Raw genomic sequence first — 21,596 nt, 5'->3', positions numbered from 1 at the left:
GATCCCATTGGCCTTCTTGGCAGCCAGGGCACGCTGCTGGCTCATGGTCAACCTGACGTCCACCAGCACACCCAGGTCCCTCTCTGCAGAGCTGCTCTCCAGCAGGTCCGCCCCAAGCCTGTACTGATGCATGGGGTTGTTCCTCCCCAGGTGCAGGACCCTGCACTTGCGCTTGTCTATGCTAGCACTCAAAAAGGGCCAATGAGCTAAAACACCTCATGCTGATTTTTTTTAACCGATGGGTGCCAGATGGCCACATGACACCAGAGCGCGTGTACAGTGCCCGGACATCTGACAGAGTTCTTCTGGGAGAATCCATCACATGGTCCCCACGAGGAGATCGGAGAAGTTGTGCACGCACCTTTCTGCTGCAATAAGAAGCCAGTTTAACTATAGCACATCATTTCTAGTTGTCTGTCTACAGCTCAAAACTGATCTCAGTGTTGCTGAAACCCTGCTCGTGTCTCCATGCCCTCCAAATCGAGGGCAGCTGGATATCTTAAAATTACGAACAGGGCCATTTTTGTTCAAAGTCTGGAAAGGGACAGCGACCTTTTCTAAGCTCAGATGTGTTGGGACTGTGTGCTTTCACTGGGGACCAGACCTGAAATCCATAGCCAGATCATAACTGTTCCAAAGTTTTGGAGTTTTTTCAGATTTCTTCTGATCAACAGAAATGTTTAATGTGTTCTGATGTGTGCTTTAATAAAACATGTGCTGTACTCTGTGAAAATGGAGCTTCTGGCTTGAATATAGACAGCATGTGAGTAATCTGTATCATCATCACCAGTAACAAGACCATTTTAAATGAAACTCTGTCTCTTGCAAGACCAAGACAGTCTTGTTGTGTCCAGCTGGAAGTTGATAGATCCATCTCTTGAAGAATAATTCTCAGAAACCTTGCTCCAAGTCGTGAATGTTGCTCCAGATTTTCTTCAGTTGAAACAAAAAAGCGATAGTTTTCTTTCTGGCAATTATTTTTCTTGGCAGTGTTTTTTTGGTGTTTTTTTTTTTTAAATACATCTTATGCAACAGCCTTCCCAGAAAGAAGAAACCAACTGTGTCTTGTGAAAAAGGAGGGTGAAGGGTAGAAGTGGGTGGACAGTTGCTTCCCACACCTCAGAGCCAGCTTCCCCAAGCTCCTGATCTGAACTTGTGTATGTGGGTCCTGTTGTGTGCCTTCTCCTCTTTAAAGGATGTGCTTCGGGAAGAAGGAGCCAGGATAATACTTCTTTAAAATCCACAGCAAGTTGCAACTGTGGTTTTAGCTTTGGAAATGACTTTCTGAACTTTTTTTTTTTTCCACTCCAGAAGTGAATTTCCGAAGTTGACTGTGAGATCATGAAAGCAAAATAAACTTTATGGCCTCCAAAGGTTTCTTGAAAAATGCTTTCAGCTCATCGGAAGATGTCAGCTGTTAATTTGAGCTGTGGTACCCATAGTGGCTTGTGCAATCCAGAGCGTTGCTGCTGTGAATAGCAGATCTGTCACCTCACAGATCAGCCTCGGATTTTGACACTTCTTCAGCAAGTTGGTTCTTCCAGGGAGTGGCTGGGAGTAATGAGAGTTAATATGAGGGGATAATAGATTTCAGAGAGAAGTTTTCCTCACTGGACAAGCAGAGCTTGTGATCTTACAGAGATATATTGGCCTATTTGGGTGACAGGGTGGTTCCCAAGCAGGGGAAGTGGTTTTGGTTAGTCAGAAATCATCTCATATTTCTTATTCATGGAAAAATCTTGTCTTCAAACCAAAGTTTGTTTGATTGTCTTATTGTGGGCGTACAGCGTGTTCGTTTGGCTTGGCTTCTGCTTACGTTGAGTTTAGCTATGGAAAGGTCCTACGGTAATGTGTGGCACATAGGCATTTACCACCAAAGCACCTGCTTGAGATCCCTCCTCAAGCTGCAGTGTGAAAGGAGCCTTGTGATACCGTTTGTATCATAACCTGTCATCATAAACTGCCTCCCAGCAATGCTTTTTGTCCGTGAGAGATCTACCTCTCGGAGTTCTTGAAACTCAGGACCCTGCTTCTTGCTAAAGGTGATCATCCAGACTGGTGTGGTTTTAACACTGGAAGATAATACGGGCTTTTTTATAGCACCTCTTGGCGTGGCGTCTTCATGCATTGTGGATAGGAGTTCATCGGCTGTAAGAACAACCCATGAGGTCCTGCGCTGGAGCCCTGGTGGCAGAGCCATCAAAAATGACCAATCCGAAATGGATCAGTCTGGCTTAAAACACACGGCTGCTGCTCCTCTTCTGCTCTGCTCTTATGTTCTGGATTATTCAGTATCCATGTTTTTGAGATTTTTATCTGTCAGAGGTAGCTGTAAATGTTTCTTTTTAATAATAAAAGCTCTGGGTTTTGAGATAATCACAGGTCTCCTGGAGCTAGGCTCTGGTCAAAAATGCCAAGGATTTGTTATGCTGCTGGTGTTATTGGATAAATTGAAACTTAAAAGTGAGGACAGAGGTTGGCTGTTATTGTTGCATTTCGTGTGATTCTTAAGCACGACATAAACTGGAGACAAGCCACGCACGAGACCTGGGACAGTTGAGTCAGCCTTCTCCTTCCTCCTTTTCTTGATGCCAACAAGTGAATTACACGTGTTCTTCCAGCTTTTGCAGTTAATAGCCGATCAAGAAAAGAAAGTGTCCTCCTGTCTACCTTGTAGTCAGGTAAAGGGGTCGTTGGGTTTCGGTGGTGCCGGCAGGGTGCAGAGGAGGGGGTTGCTCTGGCAGGGGGCTGCTCAATGAGGAGCGAGGGTGGAGATGGGCAGCTCACTCCCTGTTGGGCTTGCACAGCTCTGCGCCCCGCTGCCTGCATCTCCTCCGGCTTGCTGCCTGGCCTTTGCGCACTGGGATCCCGGCGTTGGGATCCCGGCTCAGGTTGGAAGAAGGGTTGGTCTTCCCGGGCTTTGATGTGTTAATTCCCCAGAGGAGCTGCTCGCTCTGCCTGAGCAGCGCTGCCGCTTCAGAGCTCCGCTTCCCACAGCTCCCGCTCTGCTGCCACGTTCGCCTCCGTCCTTGGTCAGACAACGAAACCTGCCGCCGCTTAACCTCTCCGTCTTGGTTCAGAGGAGCCCTGACGGTGCTGCTCGGCGCGGCGGGCGCCCGCGGTGCTGGGGCTGCAGCTCTCGGCCTCGGCTGCCCGCCACGGTCACTCACGTCCTTAAATGCATGAAGATAGTCATGACCAGCATGGAGTATAGCTGGGACATTCACGGGCACTGCGTCTGGCTAAATAAGGTAAGGCTATCTGTGTGTGTTCTGGCTCCTGCATTTCTCTGAGTGACAAGCCAGAGCTGGGCAGTGCTGGTGGGGAGTGAGCACTTCATCTTTCTCTTCTCTCAGATACCAGCTGAGCTGCTGTTGGAGAAACTGAATATTTTGAAATGGTTACATCTTCCCTGCTCAACAGCCGTGTTATTTATATTTAGAAAATGTTTCAGGTAAACTCCTCAGAGTGAAGGTTTGTCTTAAGCTGGTTTTCTTTCAGAATTCACTTGTAGTGTAGGGAAGCCTTTAAGATATAATGCAGGGGGTTTGGAGTGGATTTGCGGTTTTTTTTTTTCCCCTGCTCATTCTAGAGGGAGGAACTAATCTGTAAACTTTCGGAAAAGCTCAGCCACAGGTCTGCCTGCTTGCTGCCGGAGCGTGTGGGGCTGGCTGCAAATATTCAGAACGCTGGGCAGGGAGGCGTGAAATGCAGGAGATGCCGGTTTGGGAGGGCAGTGGAGGGCTCCCACACAAACTGGTTAAACACTGGTATGGATCATGTGCAGACGGGTTTGAGCAGTGTGAATTTGGGATGGAATCGATACTTACGGAGGGTAAAGCTATTGCAGCTCTGTATCACAGGGGAAAGGGTGATGAATACTTTGCTTGGAAAACCTGGAGGCTCTGCCCGTGGCACATCGAGTGGTGTGGAGGTAGCTGAGGCTGGAGGAGCCCTTTTGCAAGGGACTTTCTAAAACTGAGTGAACAAGCAGAGCAGCGGTAGCTGTGCTTAACTAAGCATACGTAATGTGTATTATAATGATCTGAACAACATGAGCATGTTGATGAGCTCTAATTTAACTCCAGATGATCAGGAAAGAGTTGTCGGGGGCAGCTCACTTGCCCAACTGGCGGCTGGGCTGTGATGGTCAAAACAGTCGCTGCAATCTGCCGTACAAGAGACTAATGCTGTGGAGTGGCAGCTCCTTCTACACAAGTCAAATTGCATCCGCAGCAAGAAAGTGTGATTTGTGCTGCTTATTTTGTCTCAAAAGCAGAAGAGAAAATGAAGGGAGATGATGGTATCAGCTGCAGTAGGCTAAAATGAGCTTTGTTTTTGAAAAGAGAATTCAACAATTGAGGGGAAATGGATTTTTTAAATTATTTTTTATTATTATTAGGAGGTTTAAAAAAGCGGCTATTAGAAACTTTCCTGTGGCTTGGAATGCTAACTCACTTCCAGGGAAGAGGGATTAAATATTGAGGGCAGGCAAGCTGTGAAAGTTTGGTGGTGCATATACTTATTACAGGAGTAATTCCCTCCAGAGCAGTGTGGGTTTTTACACTTACATGACTGCAGACAAAGCTTACATGTGTGCTTCACACGTTAGCCACGGATTGATCCTGTAGAGTTTTTAAGTGCACTGGGTCTGATCTTACAAGGCATTTTCAGTAAATGCTTAACCTCAGACTGCGAAGCCTCAGTGGTATCGTGACAACTGTTCTTTGTTTTTAGGATTAAGATTGGTATTGGTAAATCTGCATTTTCTTCCCATACAGTGTTTTGCAATTAATCCCTAAATTGAAAACACATGCAAAGTCTAACCGCTTAACTGAAGATAGATTTGTAAGTTGCTGATGAAAAAGTCTCTGCTTTGGAAAATGGCAAAGCTTGTCTTACACGGCTAGTAAACTATGCTAATCCTTCAGCGATACAGATTTGATCCAGAAGTACCAAGTGCCCCAAATATGCTTGCAGTTGCTGTTGAATCAAATACTTTCTTTTTTTCTTCTTTTTTCAAAGCAGAGCCATTGCTCTGCAGGGTGAGTCGTTGCGGGGCTCAGTCCCAGGGGAGGCTGGGGACTGCGGGTCCCCAGGTGGAGAGAAACTCCTCCTGAAGGACACACAGAGTGTTGCTCAGCCAGGTTTTGCGCACACCAGGTCTACTGGCATCTTTCAGACCTCCCTGCAGCCCATTCCTCCCCGCTCGGGCTCCCTCCACCCCGTCTCCTGATGCACCACTTTCCCATATCCAGTGTTTGGGCATCTTCCCTCTCCAGTCCTGCCCACTGCCATCATCACCCTGTTCTTCCTTTCATGTGTTTCATCTCCTCTCCTCTTTCCTCATCTCTCTGCAAAGAAGATCATGCCTGGTATCAACTTTTTACCTTTGAAGACAGTGCAGAGATATGTGGGAAGGCATCGTGTGGCCGATGCCAGCAGGTCCCTGATCTCTGCACCGCCGTAGGAGGTGCTGGGGCTGCTGCTCTGTGAAATAGCTGCTGTGACCTCTCTGTGTCATCCTTTCTCCAACTCATGTTTTTCCCCACAGTAACCACAGTCAGTGACTTTCTTGCCTTTTCATACGTAAAATCAAGAGTCAGTCCTAGGTATTGTGCAGAAGTTAACAACATTTCATGCAAAGAACAAACTGCTGCTGGGTTGTACACAAAGTTTTCTGGCTTTAGTGTACCACAGGAGGTCTGTTTTTATGCAGATCTTACAAAATATTTCTGGTGACTGCCCGAAAAGACATCTTTGTGTTCGGTTTTGTGGCAGAACAACCTTTACTCCATGCCTGTTTGGGGTTCCCATCACTCCCTCTTTCTCGTGGCAATGGGTAGCTGTGGCCTGAACTCTCCCTCTCTCAGTGCTCCTATTTTGAAAACCAAGTGCAATGTGCTGAGCAAAACAGGAAATTTTGTTGAGGAATGGGAACGGAGTTTAACAACAAAGGTGTCCTGGCAAGATGCTGCACACAGTGACTAACATTCTGCTTTAACACCTCGTCGGTTGTCACAGCATCGTAAAGACTTTTTCATCGTAGTGTAAAACCGATGCTTACTTTGACATATTTTCTTCACACAGTCTTTGGTTTTAGTTAATTTGTGCCTGGTTACACTGACTCGAAGTGTCAGGAGGTTCAGTGGCTGATGCTGACGTGGTGCTGGGGAGGCAGGGAGCGGAGCCTGTGCTTTGACAAAGACTTCCATGTGAGCCCCGGCAGGACGGAGGGCCAGCTTTGCACCTTGTCTGCTTGCTTGTAATGGGGGCTGAGGGTCACTTTCCTACGTCAGAGACACACGCTGGCTTGGTAAATGTGTCGTAGATTACAAAATACAGATGCTGTATTCATGGAGGCTGAGTGATGTTGGAGGTCTTTAAATGAGCAGGGAGCTACAGAATAGCAAAAGTATGCAAAAACCTCATTTCTGTATTTCACCTACAAGTCAAGTAACAAGAATTAAAGCATAATCTGCTAGTTGACCAGCTAACAAATTTATTTTGGAAGCTGTTTGACTTCGTTCACCTAAATTAAAACTGTTACAAAACTGAAGATCTCGCTGAGCTTGAATGGAAATCCTATGGCATGGGGTAAATTCTGGTAGAGGTCAGGGGGAAAAGAGACCAAACTCAGAAGTTTAGAGTACTTCTGCCTTGGTGCTTAGTGTCTTGATGGTCAGAAGGCCTAGTAATTGACTGCTATATAATTCAGATTCAGGGTGTCGTTACGGTGTGAGCTATTGGTGCAAATTACTAAGGAGCACCCTTTCTTATTCTGCTGTGGCTCTAGTGATTTCAAGGGAGATGTTATGGTCACCTTGTAAAGGTTACGCCTGTGTGCTTGGCAGACACATTTGCACCTCCACACTGATTCACAAGCTGCCAGAGGAGAGCGTGGTTTCTTGAGGAGAGTGCTAAGGTGAGGTCAAATATTTTATACCCCCTCCCATTCGCTTTGCCTCGAATCTTTAAGCGGTGCTGGTGGGCATTTTATTCCTCTGGTTTCAAACAAGGGAGTTTCCCCGTCACCCAGAGTCAGGCATGTAGCTTAGAAGAGGAGTTCTGGCTGGCAGGTTTCCCGAGGCATCCTTCTGCAGTGGGGCAGACAGGCTGTTGGAAAGGGAGAACCAAAGCCGGAGCCAGAGGCCCGCAGCTCCTGCATAGGGGTGGCCTCTCATGGCAGCGCTGCGCTGCGGACTCACCGGGGCGTGAGGATCAGTCGCCTGGTATTCGGAGGTGAATCAAGGCCCCTCGGAGTCAGTGGGAGGCTCTGTGCTGAGAGTGCTGGATTTCAGAGCAACTTGTGAGGCTCCTCTGAGTGATTTATGCAATGATGGGAACAAGAATTTCTTTTCTGAGCTGAGATCTGATTGTGGTGTCCGTCACAAAGTCCTTTGAGACAGCTTTGAATATGGATAGAGTAAAATCCTTCTCGCTGCTCAAGAGCATTGAAGTTATTATGAAGAAAGTTGCTGATTCCTCTGAACTCTCTGATAGCATTAACATGTATTCATGTTTCTCTTTAGCCTCAGGCAGCTTTATAAAGAGATGCATTTAGAGTGCAGACGTTCACCCGTACCCAGTAAAATGTGCCTGATGTGAAAGGATGTCTCTTACTGTGTGTTTTAGGAAAAATTGTTTGACTTGCAAGAAGCATAATGCACATTTCGTAGATTGTACAATGATTTTTTTTCACTTGCTGAATATTTTGGGGTATTTGTCTCTTTGGAAGTATGGCTTAGCATAGTACATCACTGAGCACAAATTCTGTTAACAAAATGCTGAATGCACAGTAAGTGGATTTTGCAGAATTGGGTCACCAAAAGGTTCTTCCTTTCTCATCTTTAAGCCTCTGAACAATTCTTGTCCTGAATGGTGGTTGTGTTATCCTTTGTGGACAGTTTATATGATTTGTAACCCTTTGGCAGCTGAAGAATGCTTTAAATCTGTTCTTGAACTGTGCAAACTAAAAACACTCTTTAAGTTTGTTGATAACATGGAATGATGCTTATGGTACAATAGCTGACAACACAGTATTGCTGGGTTTTTCAGACTAATGGACATATATCTGGGAATGGAGATGTGTATCAAGAAAGGCTGGCTCGTCTGGAAAATGATAAGGAATCTCTTGTTCTGCAAGTGAGTAGTCACATAAATTATTTTTTTCTGCTCTTGCAATCATAAGACTTATTGATAGTATGTGATAAAATCTCTGAGGATTTATTTGCAGTTGTGTCATCCTGGACAGTGTTCAGAAGGCTTGCCGGTACCCGAGAGTTAACACAGGTTAAGGATAGGTGTGAATTTAGATTGCAGGAAATGTCCAAAGGGCTTGCTTTCTGTGTATCTCATCTCTTTTTGAATCTTGCTAGGTGAGCAGATCTGCAGAGCGACTACCTTCTTACATTCACATCTGTCTTTAAGATTGCCATTTTCCGTGAGCGTTCACACGCTGTCTGCATCAGGTGACAAATGTCCTGTTCTCGTGAGGGGTGACGAAAGCTGCGGGACTGGCCCATGGCTGGGAGGAGACAAGCAGCTCCTCGGAGGTCCAGCCTACCTGCTGCTGGGCTGGACTGGTCAGCCCCAAATGCTCTTGCCAGCTGGCTTACTCTTGCCATCAGAGTTGGGACCGCCTGGCACGCCTTGGTCTGCACAGGCGTCCTGCGGTCCCCTGGCACAGCCTCTGGCCTACGGGCTTTGATGACGCTGAGCTCTGCTCGAGGCAGCTTGCCCTTGTTCCCAGCGGTACTGCAGATTTCCTCAAAAGAGCCTGTTTAAAACAAAAACTTAGAGAAGGCAAAATGGGAATCAGTCTGCAGTCTCAAAGGTGTTGTCTTGCTCTTGCCTAGCCTTGGTCTGTGTGTTTTAACCCCTTTGCTTTTATTGTTCTGAAAAGGGGAAGCTGTGCACTGTGGTACACTGAGTGCAACCACTTGGAAAGCAGAATAAATCGTAGGCAGTGAGGTTTAGCCACTTGGTTGTTAAGGCAGGAGCTGGAGCTAGTGTGTTTTAGTTAATGTATTGTCACAGAACAGGCATCATTATTGGCTGTAAAGTGCAGCAGCTACCCCTTGCGAAAACTGCCAGGACAGGTCAGGAGGGGAGGTGCAGGATCGCATTGTGTCCACCAGAACTGTGGCTGAAATTCCAGCAAGCGTGAGCGGAGAGCTTGCCCTCCTCTCTTGTCGCCTTTGCCACACGTTGTGTCCACTGCAGAGCTCTGCTGCTGCTCCTCCTCCCCCTGTGGTCCCGTTTCATCTGTGGCCCAGGCAGCACTGTTACTCACATACGGTTCTTTAGGTGACACATGTGGCATGGGTGCAAGGTACTAAATACGCATCCTTTTTTCTCCACTGTGCAGGTCAGTGTCCTAACAGACCAGGTGGAAGCCCAAGGAGAAAAGATTCGGGATCTGGAATTCTGTCTAGAGGAGCACAGGGAGAAGCTGAATGCCACGGAAGAGATGCTGCAGCAGGTATTTCACAGGCGCGTGTGTGTCTCACTGTCTGTCTTAATTCTGTCTGTCTTCATTCTGAATCGAACTGCATTTTGTTTCTGTGAGAGCAGTGCACTTCAAGGTGTTGCACCCCTTGATGTCTCTTAACTAGGTGATAATTTTCTACCATATTTGCTTTGAAGTCTTTGTACCTAGTGACTTCGGTGCTGGTTTACACTGTAGGAATCCAGTCCTCTTGTTTGAGCCTTTCCCCATTGAACTTCAAGGAGGCTTGGATTAAAGTCTCTGTTAGGAGGGTGGGTTCCCCTGAAAGCTCCTTGCTGCCCAGAGCGACTGTGATGACAGACAAGCTTTTTTCTCATCCTGGAAGCCAACCCGTGATAGTGCCCCCATGATTTCGGATGCATCCTAGGTGCCTGGACTCTGTCAGATGGGTAACGGCTGTGTCCCAGGGCTTCAGAGAGTGCAAGGAAGTTTGTGATGCTTTCCCCTCTGAAAGAGGCCTTGAGCTGTAGAAATAAGTTACCAATTTCTTCCCCTTGGATGAATAATTCTGTTCTTTTCATCTTGAATCAGGAGCTTTTAAGCAGAACATCCCTTGAAACTCAGAAGCTGGATCTTATGGCAGAGATTTCCACTCTGAAGTTAAAGCTTACCTCTGTGGAGAAGGATAGATTGGACTATGAGGACAGATTCAGAGACACAGAGGTGAGTAAAACACTACTGAATAAATTGTGGAAGCTGTGTGTGGCTTCACGTTACCTGAAAATTTCCTGGGAATATTTTTTTTTCTTTTGCCAGGCAAGAAGGGAGTTCATCTTAAAGGTTAAAACATGTATCTCTCAAAATAAGAAGTGTCCTCTTTGGTAAACTCTGGGTTTACACAGAAGGACATCCAAAACCAGGTTTTGATTCTTGCCATCAGTTCTCAGGAAGGATGGCATTTAGGATGTATTTTAAAAAAATCATGAACATACTGCGCTCTCCTGTCCCAACTTGAAACTGCCGTCGTCTTAGTAAGGCATGTTAGAGGCAAATGCTGCAGCCCACTGCAAGCAGAAAAAGCGTGCATGTGCAAAGACATGGCACACTGAAGACATGCCTTTGGGTTTCAGTAACAGAGAGAATGGGGTGACTCGGTGTGAGGGCATTTTGAAGCCTCACTTCGAACCCCAGTCCCGCAGAAGCCCAGGACCTAGAGGCCTGCGGTTACTCATCTCAGCCTGGCTTCAGCCCAGTGATGTGCGGTGCCAGGCAGAGCTGCAGCCTGGATCTGCCACCCCTGGCAACACTCTCCTGGGGCATTTGCCCTCTGTGCACGGCAGATCTGCGTAGCTGCACCTTGCTCGTGTTTGAAGCCAGAAAGCCTCAAAGCAGGTGGGCAAATCCAGTTTTTCCAGGAAATTCCAAGAATCAGGCCAGACTTCGCTGCCAGGGTGACATACCTGTATCAGAAATACATTAGAGTCTGCTTAGGAAGCAAACCAAAATTTCCAAGTCTGCGTTCGTCAGTGAACCGAAATGCTGGCTTTTGTGTAGTGGATGTTCCAGCTGTCATTCATTTCTAGAGGGGAAGAAGCCATAATGTCATCACAGGAGACAAAATTTGCCCTTTCCACTTCTATCAGTGGTTTACCAACTCTCTTCCAGTTTCCTACATGTTTTTCAGTGAAGTGTCGTTCCTCACTTGTATTGCAAGTGTAAGAGCAGAAGTTAGGCTTACTTTTGAATTACTTTCTTTGGGCCTGTCTGAAGTAATATGCAGACCCAAAGAAGTCCACAGGTTGAAAACTAGTGACTCAAATCATGTTCAACTTTGAAAGGCGATGATCGTTTACGTAATGATGGTGGTGTCTGTTCCTGCAGTGTAGCATGTCTGGGTGCTGCCAAGCTGTGGATTGGATTCATGTCACTTCCTGCTACCTTTTCCTCTAGTTTGATGCCAGAAGTTATGCGAAGAGTTGCAATATTGCCTTAAAAGCATCTGGTTTTGGAGTCCAGGCAACTACTGTGCATGAGAATGCTGGAGAAATTGGCAGATGGAAAGGCTGAGGGAATCATTGATGGTCTTCTGCATCTGTAAGAGACATGTTAAGAGCTGGCTGCTTTCTCAGCTCCCATGAGGTTTCTCTGCCCACACAGTGCTCGGCTCTTTGGTGAATTACAGCATACAACAGATAACTCTCTTCACCTGTATACTGACACCTGTCATAAGCAGCCCGAACAGTAGATAAATGAGTTGACATCAGCAGTAAATGGCCTTGGGGAGGCAAGGTTTGGTCCAAATAACTTGCAGTGAGCAGATGCTTTCAGAACTGGATTCCACTGCATCTCCATTTGTGAACACCCTGTGGTTTCTTGTGCTTTCCAAAACAGATAACAAAAGTGATTGGGCTTTGGCTGATTTGCTTCCTCTCTTTCTATTCTTATTTTTACTGAATATGATTCTTTGCTGAGTCTTCCTGTACTCCCGCTTCTTTCATTTCCCTCCTGAACTGCAGTCTCTCCGTAACTTAACAGCACAATTCAGACAACAGACCAGAAGGTGGGTGTGGAGCTACCTCTGTTCCCAGAAAAATGGTTAGTGTGAGGACCAGAACATGCACTGCAGCTCTGTAGGCTTGGCGCAAGAGGCCTGTCTGCATGGCAGCTCTGTGAAGACCTTTCTCTGTGAAATACCTTGAAATACGCTTAATGTCTTTGATAAGAAGAACATAACCTAAATTATGTTTAAAAATAATTACTGTAATTAGGAGCTACATATATATTTATTTCCTAGTTGTTTATGCTAGAACTAGTGAACTATTATTAAAATGTTCCTCCCTCTCTTTGAAAGCCAGCATGATGTAGTTCAGTGTGATATAGAAATTATGTTGTTGCTTCTTTGTTTCAACACTTGCTAGCTGTAAAAAGGCTTAGGCGTAGACACTGAAAGGGATAATATGTCTTAATTTCCATTTTGTTCAGTGGAAAAATGAATGGCTAATTAGTTGTAAGGGTCTCAGCCATGCAAAATCTCTGACAGGTATTTTGGAGGCAGGACTTATTCAGAGGTACACAATGTTTTATTCAGAGGTGATCTAATTATATTCCTCTTTAAAGCAATAGATGATCAATTATTTCATCAGAGCTGAGTATTTAAACGAATATGTAAAATAGTCTACCATAAAACACATTATGGCATTTACATGCAGTGTTCAAAATGGAAAAAATTTCGTACCCAAACTGGGAAAGAAAAACTATGAATATTGCTTCTGGTTTTTTTTAGGGAAAAGAAAGTAAAAATTAAAAAAATGTTGACATCCTAAAACAACTTTTGTGGAGCTACTGTCTCCTACAGAATTACCATTCAGATTAAATCCTTCATATTATGCGGTTTTGACTTATGTCTGTCATTGCAATTTCCCATTCCAGCTTGGCAGGTTTCTCATATTCACCATTCTTTCTCTAAACCCATGCTTCACTAGATGCGTAAGCTTTTTTTGCTTTGTGCTCTAAGACTTTCCTGTCTAGATGTTCATAAACGCACAGCTTTTTCAAAGCTAATTGTATACTTAAGAGAGATTTAGAATTGTTCTGGTCTTTAAATCATTCCAGTCTTTCCACTTTCTCAGCAGACACCAGTATTATTTTCCTTACGGAGCATGGGTGGTCTCAGTTGGGCTGAGTTTATGTAAGAAAATATCGTACAAGGGAGTTTATTTAGGGAGGAGTCCATAACCAGACATGGTCTTTGCAGCAGCAGCCCATGGGTGACTCATGGGGAATTCTTCGTAATTTAAACACCACCAGTCGTCTTTGTGCAGATGAATTTCGGAGTGGAGCAAAATTACAAATGTGGTTTGTGTTTGCAGTGCCAGTAAGGAAGACTCTGAGCCCTGAAACTTAAAGTTATCATTGCTTTTTTGTGCCTCCCCGGCCCTGCCATGAAGCGCACAAGTACCATGAGCGGGGAAGGAGGAGGCTTTGGGAAACAGGTGACTGTTTAACTGCTGGTTCATCCAAGTCAGCTGGGGAACTCGGTGGGTTTTTGGTCTGATCTCAGATCCTGATGAGCCCGTACAATGCCCTGAGTGCCGTGGGGACATAGACACCTCAGGCATCACACTGGTCCCAAAAGCTCTTCAGGCCATAAGCAGTTACAATGGTTGGCACCTTCAGGTTTCAGACAATGCTGTGATCTTGCTGGGGCTGCTGCTGGCGGGGAAAGGCACAGTCCTTGCTGTGAAAGGTTTGTAGTCAAAATCAGTTGAACAGAGAATAGTGGAAGAAAAGGGTAAATGTTTCAGGGCAGCAAGCAGGAAAGTGAACTATAGTGGGAGGATTAGGATTTCTTAGGGAACCTTAGTGTCTCGACAGTGTACCTGCAGTTGCTTGCCCGAAGTTAACTAGTGATTGGATAGCAGGGGAGACAGCCCTGTTTGGGTCTTTTCTTTCGCCTCTTCTCATTTATGCAAGGCTGGACCATCTCTTTTGTACTAATGAGTGTCTGTATGTGGAACCTGGTTAATCTTTAATGTACTCCTCTGCCTCAAGAAGATGAGAAAGAATGTCCTTTACAGTTACTGTATTGTAGATAAGACATGAGTTAACGTTGCACTTGCAGGGGAGTAATCAAAAATATTTTTAGGGGTGTTAGGACTGTAGTTCTACTTATCCTTTGAGCAAATCGTACAGTATTTTTGGTTACCAGTGTAAAGGATCCAATTACACATAAGGCCCGTAACAGCTTAAGCAGAAGAACGCCATTTCTGCTCGAAGATCTTACACTTGGATTCTGGCTGCAGAAATGCTCTGTTTTCTGTGACATTGTGAGTGCATTGTGACACTTCCGTTAACCAATACAGGTTGCGCTACCTTTTTTCACAAAAGGAGCAGAGTTTTGGTTTCTTACTCCTTTTGCTCACAGGGGCCTTTTGAATACAAATAACTGATTTCCCTCTCCTCCGGTATTTTTAAAGTCATATAGTTCAGGTGATAAATAGGTAGGCAACAGCACGGCTGCGCAGCATATTTCAGCATTGAATCATGCCAAAGCAAAAACTACGGCTGCAGGAGAGAAAAGCCCCAAACAAATCAATTGTCGTAGTGTCAAAGCTGACCATCAGACCTGGGAACGCAGGTTTGTTAGAGATCATGAACACTTGGTGTTGATAAGAAACAGCTCAATTAATGCAGACCGATATCCATATACATTTGTACTTAGAAGAGTAATGTGCTTTATAAAGGTCATGCACTGAAGACTCAGTGAGAAATTGCAGGTGTATCCAAATTGGAAAGTCATACATGAGCAGTAGTAATTACTAATGGTATCAAAATAGTCTGTATTTTTATTTTCCTGGTTGTTCTGGTAATTGAGCTTGGATCTTGCTAAGAAAACAGAGATGCTGCTCTGTTGGCATCAGATTCATTAACCACAAAATAATAACCAGAGGTTTGTAAGCTCAGAGAAGTGGCATGGGGCTGGAAGGCAGGTATTACCAGGGACCCATGAATACCCTCTAAATGTCAGTTGCTGGCTTGTTAATTTATAAATTATAAATCTCTACTAATTATACACTTAGCTTTGAAAATTTGTGCTTACAGTTTTTAGCTTGATGTACAGCGTTGCTTGACGTGCATAGAATTTGCCTTACCAGGTAGGAAGACAAGCCAACCTAAGTACCGTACTACCTTCTTGACAGTTTAAAAGCCATTACACTGCGGTTCAAGTTCTCTTATGTTTTCTAGGGTGCCCAAAGAGCTTATCTTCTCTTTTGAAAAGTCTCTCGGTGATAGCATTACAGTAGCTGCGGAGAAACTCCTGTTTTCTCCTTTTTCTTTTTTTCTCCTTTTTTCTCTTTTTTCTTTTTTTTTCTTTTTTTTCCTATTTTGTCTTTTTTCATACAAGCGTAACACTGATCTGATGTCCATACACAAACTAAAGGTGGGTGAGACAGACGTGAGGCAGAAGCTTGCTGGACACCTTTAAGTAGTGCAAAAGCCACATCTTTCCGGTGATGTGTTCCCCTCTGAGCAGAAAGATCATTTTCCCAATAAGCTGTGGTTTGTTCTCTCTTATATGCAGAGGCATTCTGTCCTGGCTGTCCCCCCAGGCTTCCTGCGGGTCTGCAGCTGGCCTCTGAAGATCCCATTTCCCCATCCAGAGGACGGGGAGGTTCGGAGAAAGAGTGCCTTGCACCTTGGTGAGGCAGTCAAACTCAGGGTTCATCTGATCACTGCAGGAAGGAAGCTGTAGAGCTGATGGCACTCAGGGCTGACCTCCAAACTTAGGTCTCTCCAGGAGGATGGCCAGGAGGTCAGGCCATTCTCCTGAAGAGCTCGGATGTGAGTTGGTGGTGGCTCTGAGTTTCTTCCAAACCAGGCTGCATTTGCAAAGCTGAGATGTGGTGGCACTGTTGTTGCTTAAACACATACGCCTCGGTGCTTGTAGAAAACAGTGATGGCTCTTCTGTTCAGCCCTCATTTAAAGGGCTCATCTGAGTGGCAGAAACATGGATTTACACTGTAATCACTTCATATTTTGAAAAGGCAGGTGGTGGCTGGCAAGCCTGGGGTCGGAGGGCCCTGGGAGGGGGAGGATGTGGCTGCTGCTGTTGAAGGGCAGCTGCCATGGTTTTCCATTGCCTGCCCATAGTCATGGACATCCAAGCAGCTGAGCAGCCAGAGGGGCAGGAGGCCTTGCCTGGCCCTCAACACAGGGAAGAAAACTTTGATTTATGTCTCCCTTTGTTCTCTGCCTTCTTGCGTTCAGTGCAGTAGTGTGGAAACTGAGAAATACAGTCCCTGGATATCTAAGAAGCTCCAAACAGCTTGACTTGTGGATTTGGGTGGTGTGGTTTTGTGCCTTTTATTGCTGCTGTGTTTTTGCGGTCCCACCAAGGGGTAGCTATTGTTCTGTTTTGTTTACTGAATTTGTTGTTTCTGGTCTTGTTTTTCCTCTCACTCAGGATTTGATCCAGGAAATAAATGAATTGCGATTGAGAGTGGGAGAAATGGACAATGAAAGACTCCAGTACGAGAAAAAACTGAAAACGACCAAAGTAAGTGAGGCTGAGGGGGAGAAGCAGAGATGGGTGTAAGTCAGGCGTTAGAAGTTCTCTCTCTTTTCCCCAGTCCTTGCCTTCACCCTGCAAAATCCTGAGCACGCTCAGGGCCGGGGGTTTCATGGCACTCACTTAGCAATGGGTTATTTCCAAATTTCATGCTGTGGTTTTCAGATCTGGGCATTGTTTTTTATGAAGGATAACTTACCATGCAGCTGGCTGTTAACAGTAAATGATTTACCTGTTTAGACCCTTGTTTCACATATCTGTCAAGAAACACCAGTTGCAGTACATAAGGTGTGTGCCATAGGTGAGATCAAAGCTGAGCATTTATTGTCTCCTAAATATAGTAAAAATCAGCCACTCCTGAAGAGAAAGCATTCACTTAAGTAATTCTAGCAGCCTGTTTCTATAAGTGTCTAACTTCCCTTTGCCATTTAGCCTTGTCTCTTTTCTATCTTTAGTTTTCTCTCACTCCTCTGTCTCTGTTACCAGTCTTTAATGGCCAAACTTTCTAGTATGAAAATCAAAGTGGGTCAGATGCAGTATGAAAAGCAACGGATGGAGCAAAAAAGCCAGATGCTGAAGGTGTAGTAGTTTCTGGGTAACATTGGACCTGTCTTGAATCTTTCATGTTCCACCGTTTTACGATCTGTCTTGCACTGTGCTGTCATGCTCTGTTCTTCATTAATTGCTGTGTGTTGATATGCAGTGCACCCTTTCCCATTAGATGTGGAAAACTCTTTATGTAGATTTTCATTGTGAATATTATATTGGGTGGGAGAGGATTTTGATGTTGTGAACTTTGCATAGGTTATACATAATGGAATAAGACTTGGGTTAAAATCATTCCCCTTTCAAGAGAAGATTGCCGCTTCTGTAGCTTACGTCCATTACTCAAACAGAACTTTTCCTCACCTTTTTAGAGAAAATTTATTCATGAAAACTAGCTAGAAAATAGTGATTCTTTTATACTGTCCCCTCTCCCACGTGTAAATTTACATAACGTGTTTCTAATTCAGGGGAAGAAATGCACATAAACAGTCACATGCAGCTCTATTTGCCCATGAGTATAACAGCAGCTTCTCAGGTGACCAAGAGCTGGTCTTGTTTTGGAGAAGCATGGGTCCTACACTGGCAGAAATCCCGTCAAAATCAGTACCAAGTTGGAGCACTGGAGGATTGTATTACCCATCCACTGTTCTGGAAGAAGCTTTGATTTCATGACAGTTTGAAGATTGATGTATTTTTTAATTATGCTTTAGAGCAAACAGGAACCAATTTCAGGCAATTCTGTAGTCTGGGCAGACATCACTGTGTATTTGCAATAGATCTTTTGAGGGAAGCTCGGGAATATACACCTAAGCCACAGTGTTCTAGTTTGGTTTATGCCTTTAAGGATTTAAAACTTCAGTTAGAAGCTGTAAATGCCAAAATCATGAGTCTTGCCTTGTTTTGTTTTGTTTACAAACTGAACAAATTAAATTTTCAGTGTTGGGTACATTTGCACTGAGGGTCCTGTCTTGATGATGCTGTTGCGTAAGATATCCTCGGACATCAAAGAAACGTGTTACTAAACTGGGTAGGATTTGACTCAGATTTTAAAAAGTTAAATGCATGGATCCATGCCAGTCACTTGCTAGTGCAGATGGTTAGATCTAAGTTAAAATTTGACAGCATTTATCTAATACCCCCCAACTCCCCCAAACACCATCTGTCTTATTCCCATGAATCTCAGTTCTAAGCTTCCTTTCCTAATGCTTCATCAGCAAACCCAAACTGTGGCAAGAGTACCACATTTTCATCTGAACTGCTTTCCAATATGTGTTTATGTGCTTAATGGTGTCGTGATTGGTTTTTCTTTCATAGAAGCAGTGGTTATTTCTGAAACTGTCCTCAGCCTGGTGTAAGCACAGTTTCATGACTGTCCAGCTTGGAACATGCAAAATGCCCAATAAATACCAGAATAAGTGTTCATAAATTTTAGCATTCAGCCCCATCACCTGCACTTTTTCTGTCTCTGCAACGTTAAATAAGAAAACTGCTTTTTTTGCTTTACTTTTTCTTTTTTAAATTTAGATGTAAAATCTCTGTTCAATTATATATAGGACTGACACTTTCGGACCGTAGGCCCCCTGCTTTTGCCCCCATCCAGATTCAGTGGTCTGTAGTGATGTTCAGAGGCAGAGTTTGGCAGGTGTACCCTCAGGCAGTGTCGATATTGGTCAGGGGGCCCTTGGGCGCTTCACAGGAGGGGATTTTGGAAATGGCTTAGGTGCACATGGAAGCTGTCACTGAGTGATTTTCTGTCTGTTACAGGAGGAGCTAGCAGCTTTGAAAGACAGACTGGAGCAGAAGGAAGCTGAGGTGAACAGGCTGCAAGAAAAATTGGTTTGCAAGATGAAAGGAGAAGGAATTGAGATACTGGACAGAGGTAAGAAGCAGGAAGGCTCTCTCACTGTGTCCTCATCAGTCACCTCGTCCTGTTTCCATGAATGCCTGTACAGGAGGTAACAGATACATATACTTTCTGTCTTCATGTTTACTTTTTTTGATATAATTAGTGGATATTCACGATGCAACTGCTGAACCTACTGTCATAGCAGGTTCTTAATAAACTTGAAACTAGCCCAAGTAATCCCTAGTTAGCTCTTTGTATGGCCTGCGTGGTGCCTGAAACGGTGCTGTTTGTATTGGCAAAGAAATCCTTAAACTAGTTTCAACAAGTTCCCCAAAAAGGTTGTCTTGAGAAGGGAACTTTCTGTGCAGGTGTCTGTGCTGGGCTTTGCTTGTACACCACTTGCTGGTAAGGAAGGGAAAAAGCCATGGTATGATGGGTACCAGCAAATCTTCAGTGGGGACCCAGCTCTAAGTAGGTGAAATTGAGGACTGGTTCTGTATTTGTGCACTGGATAAATTTAAATCCTAATTAAGCTTGAATTAGCACAGAAATTTTATGTCAGATAATTCTTTTATTTGCTTGCAAGGAAGAAACAAAATTAGTATTTATTTCGGGGAAACTTAGATTGAGGAACTTATTTAAAAATAAAAAATTTTTTTTAAAGCCTCACAAATTTTTCCACAGACTTTTCTGACCTGCTCCAATTTCACTTCTGAATATATCTAACTGACAGTTATTGCTGATTTTAAGATTGTGCTTTTAAGCCACAAGAGGTTAATTATTCTCCTTGCCTCACTGGAGGAGGAAAATGCTGTGTGTGGATCATCGTGTTTTATTTCATAAAATGATCTGTTTTAAAAACCACTGTGTAAGAGCACTAAAAGTGACCACAATGAACCATGATTCCTTTTTTTTTTTTTTTTAAGAATATTTAAATATGAACAAGGTCTGGCTTTATTGCATTTATGGCTACTTAAGGCTTTTCTTCCTGGGGCTGCTGTGTGCATTGAACTCCCATTACCCTCTGGTTCTCAGCTGTAGTTTAGTTTTCAGTATAGCTCAGCAGAGGATCTTCAGCCATGATGAACCACGTTTTTTTCTGCCTTGGAGCAAATACAGGAGTCATGCTATTTGCAGGTAGCACAGGCTGTCTGCCCCGTTAGCTGAATTGTGCTTTCTGAACAGATGCGCATACATTATCACTTTAGCTGGCTTTTGCCAGTGAAGCCTTAGCTTAACAGTAATCTGTTGGCATAAGCCTTTTCTGAGGCCTTACAAGTTAAAAGATACAGTTGAAAAATACATCCTTGAGACAGGTGGTTGTGTGTGAGAGCAGCGAGACTGTTTTGTGTCACTAGGAACGTTAGCGCTGGGGGAGGGCAGGGTGAAGCCGTGAGCTGCTTGCCTCTGCAATATGTGAGGAATAGTTGACTCCTGAAGTATCAATATTGTGTTAAAAGTTATTTGATGTTGTAACCTTCATGCTAATTTTGAATCCAATGGATTTTCCTGCACAGATGAAAATTGTAAAAAGAAGCTCAAAGATAAAAGTAAGGTTTCTGGTGTCTTTCCACAAGTGTTTGCATTTCAGAAGTGCTTTCCAGAATAGCTTTCTGCATGTGTTTGCAAAACTGCTTTAACAAACATTGTTAGGTTGCATCATCTATAACCCTTAGTTACACTTACAGTAAAATTTAAGAAGGGTGCATAGATCACAGTTGAAATAGAAAGTTTTCTGAAGAAAAAACCTGATAGGTAAAGAAAGATTTGGCCTCATGGAGACTCACAAAACAGTTTCCTCACAGTGAAATGTGGTCATAATCCAGTAAACCGGATTTTCTGTTAGCATAACTGAGTAAAAATTACTGGAACTGGATCAGTTGCAGTTTTAGCCCAATGTGTCTAATTATCTTTTGTCTAGAAAGCCAGCTAGGCAGCTTGTTTACTTCTTGCATTTAAGGAGGAGAAAGTTCTTCCCACTCTGTTTATTTTCCGAGAAATTTTAGGAAGTTAAAACCAGGTAAAATGCTTTGTTACCTGTAAATCTGGCCACCTGCCTATGTTTGTAACACAATTTAAAGTTTACTTCATTTATGCAAGGTAGATTTTTAGCAAAAATGGAGATTATTTATTTCAATTCTTTTTGAATTTCTAGTCCAGAACACCTCCAAAATCTAGCCTTGTTAGAACATACAGGTTTCCATGTATTTGCAGTTCTTTGTAAATAAGGATTATAGATGAAGCATGGAACACTTATGTCTGTATTAGGGACCTTTTCCAAGTCTGAATTACAATATATATTCTAGCATGACTGCTCATCACGGCAAATACTTGTATCATTCCATTGTGCTGTCCTCATTCCTACATCCATACTGAGTTAAGACTAAGCATCACTGCACAATGCTTTCTTCATCATATCCATTAATCCTGTTGCTTTGTACAGTGGGTTTTTGAGATGCCATTTGGGGTATTTATTGACTATTGTAATGAGGATGTGTTTTACTGCACTCCAAATGTAGTATTTTATATTTTGGACTTTTTGTTTTGCAGTTATTTGCAAGAGGGAGATGGTGAAAGTCAAGCAGTAATTTTACTCTTGACTTTTCCATTTTCCTAAGGCTAGGGGGATGGGTAAGGATGTTTCTTGAATTTCATAATTTCGTGATAAAAATGTCCAAAAAAA

The 21,596-nt window shown here is 43.9% G+C and overlaps 1 protein-coding gene across 13 annotated transcripts in view; it reads left to right on the top strand.

The window, feature by feature from the left end:
* Positions 1–21,596, top strand: part of PPFIBP1 (PPFIB scaffold protein 1) — a 121,292-nt gene that overhangs the window by 70,371 nt on the left and 29,325 nt on the right. For 4 of the 13 annotated variants that reach the window (XM_075439119.1, XM_075439128.1, XM_075439104.1 and 1 more), the window contains 7 exons: positions 8,059–8,145; positions 9,371–9,484; positions 10,043–10,174; positions 16,417–16,509; positions 17,008–17,100; positions 18,832–18,946; positions 20,431–20,463. In XM_075439119.1, coding sequence (XP_075295234.1) covers positions 8,059–8,145; positions 9,371–9,484; positions 10,043–10,174; positions 16,417–16,509; positions 17,008–17,100; positions 18,832–18,946; positions 20,431–20,463 — 667 coding nt within the window. Of the gene's footprint in view, positions 1–2,922; positions 3,252–8,058; positions 8,146–9,370; positions 9,485–10,042; positions 10,175–16,416; positions 16,510–17,007; positions 17,101–18,831; positions 18,947–20,430; positions 20,464–21,596 lie in introns of those variants that run through there. The other 9 variants (XM_075439144.1, XM_075439137.1, XM_075439197.1 and 6 more) reach the window with 5 other exon arrangements.

This window comes from Opisthocomus hoazin, chromosome 1, assembly GCF_030867145.1.
Source record: "Opisthocomus hoazin isolate bOpiHoa1 chromosome 1, bOpiHoa1.hap1, whole genome shotgun sequence".
Taxonomy (NCBI): Eukaryota; Metazoa; Chordata; class Aves; order Opisthocomiformes; family Opisthocomidae; genus Opisthocomus; species Opisthocomus hoazin.
Note: the sequence above shows the minus strand (reverse complement) of the source record. Positions and strands in the feature narration are given on the sequence as shown.